Source organism: Mus caroli, unplaced genomic scaffold (assembly GCF_978045245.1).
Source record: "Mus caroli unplaced genomic scaffold, Mus_caroli_1 scaffold_6, whole genome shotgun sequence".
In the NCBI taxonomy this organism is placed as follows: Eukaryota; Metazoa; Chordata; class Mammalia; order Rodentia; family Muridae; genus Mus; species Mus caroli.
Genome location: NW_028227261.1, coordinates 10,050,610 through 10,059,328, shown reverse-complemented (window position 1 = coordinate 10,059,328; position 8,719 = coordinate 10,050,610). Strand labels below are relative to the sequence as shown.

At 34.7% G+C, this 8,719-nt stretch overlaps 1 protein-coding gene across 5 annotated transcripts; it reads right to left on the bottom strand.

Moving 5' to 3' along the window:
- Positions 1 to 400: 400 nt before the first annotated feature.
- Positions 401 to 6,164, bottom strand: LOC147004087 (uncharacterized). 5 transcript variants are annotated; one of them, XM_085838652.1, is made up of 4 exons: positions 6,135 to 6,164; positions 2,603 to 2,729; positions 790 to 2,151; positions 401 to 621 (listed from the first exon to the last, which is right to left on the bottom strand). In XM_085838652.1, exons 1-4 carry the CDS (start codon positions 6,162 to 6,164, stop codon positions 401 to 403), a joined length of 1,740 nt encoding a protein of 579 aa, XP_085694778.1. The 5 variants fall into 5 exon arrangements, with proteins under 5 accessions (XP_085694778.1, XP_085694779.1, XP_085694777.1 ...); XM_085838653.1 differs by having other exon boundaries at positions 401 to 1,209; positions 1,543 to 2,151; XM_085838651.1 differs by having other exon boundaries at positions 401 to 1,761; positions 1,912 to 2,151.
- Between the last annotated feature and the right edge of the window lie 2,555 nt (positions 6,165 to 8,719).

The window sequence follows — 8,719 nt, the reverse complement described above, 5'->3', positions numbered from 1 at the left end:
ATTCTCTAGTGTGGAGCCTCAAGTGTTGTCAAGAATACACCGTGAATAAAACATATGCCACATTTTCCCCAACAGAAATACTTTCCCCTAAAAAGTTCTTAGATGTTCTCTCTATCCTGAAGTGAAGTCAAAGATATTTCTTCATACAATGCATGCGTTAAGTTTCTAGCCTGTAAGTATTCACTGTTACAGTCTAGGAACTAGGCCAAAAGGAAAGGATTCATACCTACAATATATTTGAAAAGTTTGTCTTCTTTAAGTATTCTCTAATGAATTTTAAGATGATGTATCTTGGTAAAGGATTGTCTCGTTCACTTCATTTATAAATATTCTCTACTGTATGAAAAAATTCATGATTTCTCAGACTGACATTGTGAGTATTGTATTTGTCACATACAAACTATTTGTAAGGTTTCTCTCCTGTATGAATTTTCTGATGATATTTAAGATGGGATTTTTTGGTAAAGCATTTGTCACATTCACTGCATTTGTAAGGTTTCTCTCCTGTATGAATTCTCTGATGAGTTCTCAGACTGCCTTTTACAGTAAAGCATTTGTCACATTCACTGCATTTATAAGGTTTCTCTCCTGTATGAATTCTCTGATGAATCCTCAGACTGCCTTTCAAAGTAAAGGATTTGTCACATTCACTGCATTTATAAGGTTTCTCTCCTGTATGAATTCTCTGATGAGATATCAAAATAAATTTCTGGGTAAAGCATTTGTCACATTCACTGCATTGGTAAGGTTTCTCTCCTGTATGAATTCTCTGATGAATTCTCAGATGGCCTTTTTCAGTGAAGCATTTGTCACATTCACTGCATTTGTAAGGTTTCTCTCCTGTATGAATTTTCTGATGAATTCTCAGACTGCCTTTTCTAGTAAAGCATTTGTCACATTCACGGCATTTGTAAGGTTTCTCTCCTGTATGATTTCTCTGATGAAATCTCAGATGGCCTTTTTCAGTAAAGCATTTGTCACATTCACTGCATTTGTAAGGTTTCTCTCCTTTATGAATTCTCTGATGAATATTAAGATGGTATTTTTGGGTAAAGCATTTGACACATTCACTACATTTGTAAGGTTTCTCTCCTTTATGAATTCTCTGATGAATATTAAGATGGTATTTTTGGGTAAAGCATTTGTCACACTCACTGCATTTGTAAGGTTTCTCTCCTGTATGAATTCTCTGATGAATTCTCTGATGGCCTTTTATAGTAAAGCATTTGTCACATTCACTGCATTTGTAAGGCTTCTCTCCTGTATGAATTCTCTGATGCCTTCTCAGACTGTATTTGTCAATAAAGCATTTGTCACATTCACTACATTTGTAAGGTTTCTCTCCTGTATGACTTCTCTGATGAGTTCTCAGACTGCCTTTTTCAGTAAAGCATTTGTCACATTCATCGCATTGGTAAGGTTTCTCTTCTGTATGAATTCTCTGATGAGATCTCAAAATACATTTTTGGGTAAAGCATTTGTCACATTCACTGCATTCGTAAGGTTTCTCTCCTGTATGAATTCTCTGATGAATTCTCAGACTGCCTTTTTCGGTAAAGCATTTGTCACATTCACTGCATTTGTAAGGTTTCTCTCCTGTATGAATTCTCCGATGCCTTCTCAGTTTGCCTTTTTCAGTAAAGCATTTGTCACATTCACTGCATTTATAAGGTTTCTCTCCTGTATGAATTCTCTGATGAATATTAAGATGGGATATTTGAGTAAAGCATTTGTCACATTCACTACATTTGTAAGGTTTCTCTCCTTTATGAATTCTCTGATGAATTCTCAGACGGCCTTTTTCGGTAAAGCATTTGTCACATTCACTGCATTTGTAAGGTTTCTCTCCTGTATGAATTCTCTGATGAATTCTCAGACTGCCTTTTTCGGTAAAGCATTTGTCACATTCACTGCATTTGTAAGGTTTCTCTCCTGCATGAATTTTCTGATGAATATTAAGATGGGATTTTTGGGAAAAGCATTTGTCCCATTCAGTACATTTGTGAGGTGTATAATAGGAGGATTCTAGAATCACACTGCTAAGCTTGTTCCATTTAGAAGACTTCTCTTGAATATTCATGTGTTCAAGAACAATGTACTGGCTGTCTTGATCCATGACCTTCTCATACTTTCCATGTATGCAATGATTTTCTGAAAAAAAAAAAAAAAAACAACGAATGAAAAATAAGGGCAATTAGAGGTGATATGAATTACTTATATGAGGAGTAAGGGACTCAATAATCAGTGATCTCATGGATTCCTACTCTCAAGAGAGGTTTTCCTCTCTCTCTCTCTCTCTCTCTCTCTCTCTCTCTCTCTCTCTCTCTCATCATTACATGTATCCTAAGAAGAACCCCAAATATGATTTATATCAAATGTATGTAAATGATAATAGCCTGCTAAACGTTATTTTCAAATTGGACAGCATACCCACCTCAAATATAATGACCCAGAATTGCTCTTGTCTTAAGGAAAAAGAGGGACAAAGAATGGAAAAGAGACTGAAGGGAAGGCCATCTGGATATCTCAGAGCATTTACATAAACACATACTAGGAAAACTCAAAGAAAGAAACGGGAATTCTACAAGAAGTTCATTCTTACCCACAAACAACAGATTGTTGTAATTCTCCAACATCACATCCATGTACAATGACCTCTGAGCAAAACTGAGACATTCCCATTCCTCCAGTGAGAAGTCCAAGGCCACGTCCTTGAAGGTTAACAGAGCCTGGAATAGAAAACTACCTATCTGATACTGGACAAAAATACTTTTTTACTTTACAAAAAAACTAATTAAGATACCCTTTTGGGGGGCTGGTGAGATGGCTCAGCGGTTAAGAGCACTGACTGCTTTTCCAAAGGTCATGAGTTCAAATCCCAGTAACCACATGGTGGCTCACTACCATCTGTAACTAGATCTAACACCCTCTTCTGGAGTGTCTGAAGACAGCTACAGTGTACTTACATATAATAAATAAATAAATCTAAGGAAAGGAAAAGAAAAGAAAAGAAAAGAAAAGAAAAGAAAAGAAAAGAAAAGAAAAGAAAAGAAAAGAAAAGATATCCTTTTTGGGGCTGGAGAGATGGCTCAGTGGTTAAGAGTCCCGCCTGCTCTTACAAAGGTCCTGAGTTCAAATCTCAGCAAACACATGGTGGCTCACAGCCATCCATAATGAGATCCTATGCCCTCTTCTGGTGCATCTGAATAAAGCTACAGTGTATTTAGATATAATAATAAATAAATTTTTAAAAAGATATCCTTTTTGATGCAGATTAGGAAGGAAAATATGAAGAACAAATGTTTTCTAAAAGTGCTATGGAAATGTGTCTATAGATACGAATTGCTGCTCTTCCACAGACAATCTATAGAATGACTTACTAAAATGCTCACATTTAGAAAGGCTCTCTAATTAAGAAAAGAAAAAAAAAGAAAAAGAAAAAAAGAAAAAAGAAAGGCTCTTGTCTTCATGAATTTTCTGTGATTTACTGAGACCTTCACAGCACATGAAAGATTTGCCACCATCATTCTTTTCAAAACTTTTGGTGTGCAGTTTGGATGGTATACTGTCTTTTAATGTCATCTATTATGAAATTTGACTCCCAGCACCACGTGGCACTAAAACAGTAGATTGTTAAACCCAGTTTGTTAAAAATCCAATGATCTCTTCTGAACACTACTGACAGGAGAAATACATAGCACATATGCATACATTCAGGCAAATGTAAGCAACGTATATTGAAGAGAAATTAACTTTATTCAAAGAAACTTTCTAGACTACTAATAGACTTCCTTATATTTCTTTATCTCTGAGAATGCATGATATAATTTCAAAAGCAGTAAACATTTATAGAATATAACATGTACTTTTGATGTCTAGATGCAGTAATGTAGCTTTTATGATATATGGGTTGATATTAAACAGAATCTCAGTGTCCCATTAGAGATAGTCAAGTTATGATAAAAAAATATGCTTTCAAATTTTACAGTGTCCACTTTGTTCAAATATGGACACCAGCTTAGTCTTATGTGCAGCTGTATCTCACGTCTGTATTACAACATGTCCATTTGACAATCTGAGGCCTAAGTTCAATGCTACACATGTTCTAGAAGAAACAGGTAGAATACAAAATGCTGAAATAATGGATGGACTAAATGACTAAGCTTTTTCATTAAGCACAATAGAACTGCATCATACACTGAACGTTCCATGACACAGAAAATCAAATGGTTTTGGAAATTATTTTATGAAAATATATTGAAAATCATAAAATAGAAAAAAAAACAGTATTAGGGAGCTTTAAAATTATTTAACATTTTACATATGTTGGCATAATCAATATGCATAATAACAATTTCAATAATACCATATGGTCTTTCACTATAAAATGATTAGATATGTATGTATAAGCACATAACATATGTTACAATGCATTCCAATGAAGTATAATCATTTCTTGATCATTTTGTGTTTTTAAATTCAGGGAGAATTATACTAAATATTCATTAAAATTTAATGACTTATTCATCACTGTATTAACTTAACTGAAAATTTCAATCTTCTAATTATATTTTTTTCTTCAGAATTTGACCATATGTATATAAGAATTGCATCTTTCATAGAGAAGTATGATTTGTAATTCTACCTTTGTTTATCAAAAATTATAATATACAGACTATATATTGTCTTTATTGCAAATATGCCTTTTTTTTTAGAAAAATGTAAGCCTGCAACATGAACAAATAATTAAAGGGTAAAGGGTACTTGCTGTTTCTACTTTAAAAACTAATCTAATTCTCTCTAAATATATTGCAGCTCACTATTATGCCTTAATTCAGTCCCAAAGCGTTTGGGGCTGTACTCATGGTTTTAGGGGCATAATGTATCATTCAGTGTAAATAAAAAACATTCAGATATACACTTATGTACTTAAAGAAGATAGTATTGTAATGAAAAATCGAAACATTGCCACAACCCTTCAGTTTTCCCTATGTAATGCACAGCTTGGCTGAAGCAGATTAGCATAGATTATATCAAGCCTTTCACTTCTAAAGAAAAATAGACAAAAAATAAGAAAGGACATTCCTACCCGGCATGGTGGCACGCGCCTTTAATCTCAGCACTCGGGAGGTACCCAGGCAGGCGGATTTCTGAGTTCGAGGCCAGCTTGGTCTACAGAGTGAGTTCCAAGACAGCCAAGGCTACACAGAGAAACCCTGTCTCGAAAAAAAAAAAAAAAAAAAAAAAAAGAAAAAAAAAGAAAGGACATTCATTTATGTTTGTAAATTGATGGTTTATGTACAGCACCATAGCTATCCTCTCTAGAAAATTTTACTAATATAGTTCATGTGATGAAATACAAAGGTGAAGAAAATGGGACTTAAAGTTATTTCTGAAACCAAAAAGAGAGGAAAATAACAATTTCTATATTGAGAATTTTCCACAGGGACAGTGTCTCTCTTGAGATAAATAGATTTCAGGTGTCAACTGTGATTACTGTGTGACATGAGGTGTGAAAAAAGAGTTGTGAGAATACTGAAGTCTGTATCAGCTCACAATCACAGTAATGGTAAAAGAAAGACATTTTCCTTCCATCATCTGTGACCCTAGGGAGCTAATAATATATTTACTATTAGGATTCAAAACAGTGGATCTCTTATAATTTTACCTTCTACAAATTCTACTCTTTCATATCTTCTTTAGTGATGTGAATTTCTATATCCTCATTCACAAGCTAGAAACCTGACCTTCCCTGAAATGCCATTTATGTAGCACAAGAGACCTTACTTCACACTAATACAAAAGGACAGAACTTATTCAACATAGAAAATATCCATCAATATGTTCTTTGAGCATCATTCCAATAGATCCTTTTTGAAACATGCAGGTATCTAGTCCAAGGGAATTATATGTCCTCACAATATAAAATCAAGTTAAAATATAAAGATGATGTATACATGAAAGACCAGAACATTAAACTTTCACGATTACAGAAGAAAATAAAGATCATAAAAAATAAGCCCTTTAGATAATATTCCATATGTGGAGAATAAAACATTTGGATGATTTGAATAAAAAGTTGGTTTTTTTTTTTTGTTTTTTTTTTTTTTAAGAAATGTGGAAAGGACACTGACCTGTGGCATGTTTAGCAGAGACACACTCATTCTTTTTGTTGAACTTCTCCCAGGTTCTGTCTGAAGAACAAAGATTGAATTCTTCTTGAAATTTCATATCAAGAATTGAACGGGGGGCTGGTGAGATGGCTCAGTGGGTAAGAGCACCTGACTGCTCTTCCTAAGGTCTGAAGTTCAAATCCCAGCAACCACATGGTGGCTCACAACCATCTGTAATGAGATCTGACACCCTCTTCTGGTGTGTCTGAAGACAGCTACAGTGTACTTAGATATAATAAAAATACATAAATCTTAAAAAAAAAAAAAAAAAGAATTGAACGATTCAAAGATGAAATAAATACAACTCCATTACAGAAAATGCTAAACCATATTTTTAAAAAATTAAATGCAAAATGATACCAGGAATCTTGACAACGTTTGTACAGCCATGAAAGCAAGTAATAATATATTTAGAGTGTACCTGTAACCTAGTTCCTGCCCACCAACCTAGATTCTCAAAGCTTATTCATAACACCTAATATGGAAATCCCTGCCACCTGACCTAAATGACATATAGTAAAAGAAAATTGAGAGGCTGTAGCTAAAGCAATATGACAATGTTAATAAAATTTCCCTACCCAAATCACTAATACAATAGCAATACTCATGACAAAATGAATTATGAAACAAACTCAAGAGACAGAAGTCAAAATATACTCTGAACACCATTCAGTGTGGTCAAATGACATAAAGAGGGACCAAGCACAGGAACTCAAAAAAGGCAGAAACAAACTTAATGAAAGACCAGAGAACTCCTATGAGTGGCTAAAGGAATAATTATGATAATGCAGGATGTGAACATTGTATCCAGAGGTATAAAAATCTAAGGCATGCTCAATCTGAAATGAAACAGGAAATGAACTCTGTAAGCCTAATGGTAACTCAGTAGAGGGCCAATATATGAAGATACAGCATTCAAACAAACAAACAAAAAATCAGCCTGTCAATGAAACTGAAGGAGCTGGCTCAGTCGAGGAACTCATACATCACAGAGAGGAACAAAATACTTGTTGCATGTCAGCAGAGATATTGAAAAATAAAAGTTTAATTCAAGCCTGATACAGTGGGGTAGGTCTTTCATCCTAGCTGTCAGGAGGCTCGAGCAATCAGATTTATGTGACCTAAAAGCCATTCTGGTCTCTATATCAGGACACATGAAAGTTAGGACTAGAGTGTGGGACCCTGTTTTACAAACAAACAGGAAACCCAAACAAAAAATGAGAACTTTGTTTTCTACATTCATATCAAAATCAATTTAACAAGTACAAGGATATTAGAAGACTGATTATATAGGTATGAATGAATAAATCTCCTATTGGATAATATTTTTAAAGTCGAATCCTCAGTTGGTCACAATGTTTAGAGGAATTTAGTTGTTGGAACATTGCTGAAAAAAGTATAACACTGGGGGTTGGCTATGAGAAAAGAGAATAGATCCAAGCCATCTTAATTCTCTCTTCCTCTTTGGTGACTGGGGTTGAGGATGTGATCTTTCACCTTTCTATTTCAACAACATGGAAATGTTCTATCTGTCCTCCCTGCCATGGTTGATGGCTATCCTCTGGAAGCCTTACCCAAAGTAGTCTTTTTCTTCTATTAGTTTCCTTGAACATGGTGCTTAATGAAAGCAGGCGACAAGAACCAATTACAGTAAAAGATATTCTGACTGGATTTAAGGTTGCCTTTCAGAGAGAGAATTCATGTCATATTCTGAAACCTAATCAAGAACAGGATGTATGTTAGGTCATGGGAACTATGAGGCCATTTTAAGAAATGATATCATCTAAAATCATCATAGTCTATATTGTGTTCTCTCCTCTCAGTAAAAGTACATGACATAATGGTCTCACAGCATACATTTAGTTATTGTAATGTATACATTTGAGGTCTAGATGCAGGAATATTTTTTTTTCCTTTGGTTTTTCGAGACAGGGATTCTCTGTGTAGCCTTGGCTGTCCTGGAACTCACTCTATAGGCTGGCCTCGAACTCAGAAATCTACCTGCCTCTGCTTCCCAAGTGCTGGGATTAAAGGTGTGTGCCACCATGCCCAGCAGGAATATATTTTTAAGAACAGTTTTTTGATAACAAGAATGATCCAAGTGACACATCTCAGATAGTAAAGTCATGTTTAGTAAAACTATGCTTCCAAATTCTACAGGGGTCAGTTTTGCTCAAATATGAACCCTGTAACTATATTGTCTGCAGCTGGGTGTCAACAGCCTGACTCTAGTCTAAAATACTCAGTTGGGATTGTAATGTTTCTACCATTCTAGAACAAAGAAATAGAATATGGAAGACCAAATATAAGAATGACTTAAAGGCCAAAAGTAGTGGCACAGCCCTTTAATCCTCTAGCACTTGGAGGCAGTGCTTTCTGATTTCGAGGCCAGACTGTTCTACAGAGTGAGTTACAGGACAGCCATGCCTACACAGAGAAACCTTGTCTTGAAAAAACAAAAAACAAAAAATTAAAAAAAAAAAAAAGAATGACTCAAAAGAAATAGTTTTCTTTCTATTGTACCAGTAAAGAAGTGTAAAATCAGT

Excerpts from the sequence above, each read along its gene's own strand:
- LOC147004087 (XM_085838650.1), bottom strand. The coding sequence starts at position 6,164 with ATGAGTGTGTCTCTGCTAAACATGCCACAG. Across the intron at positions 2,730-6,134 it reads CTCTGCTAAACATGCCACAG|GCTCTGTTAACCTTCAAGGA; the intron begins GTCAGTGTCCTT and ends TTTCTATTCCAG. Across the intron at positions 2,152-2,602 it reads CAACAATCTGTTGTTTGTGG|AAAATCATTGCATACATGGA; the intron begins GTAAGAATGAAC and ends TTTTTTTTTCAG.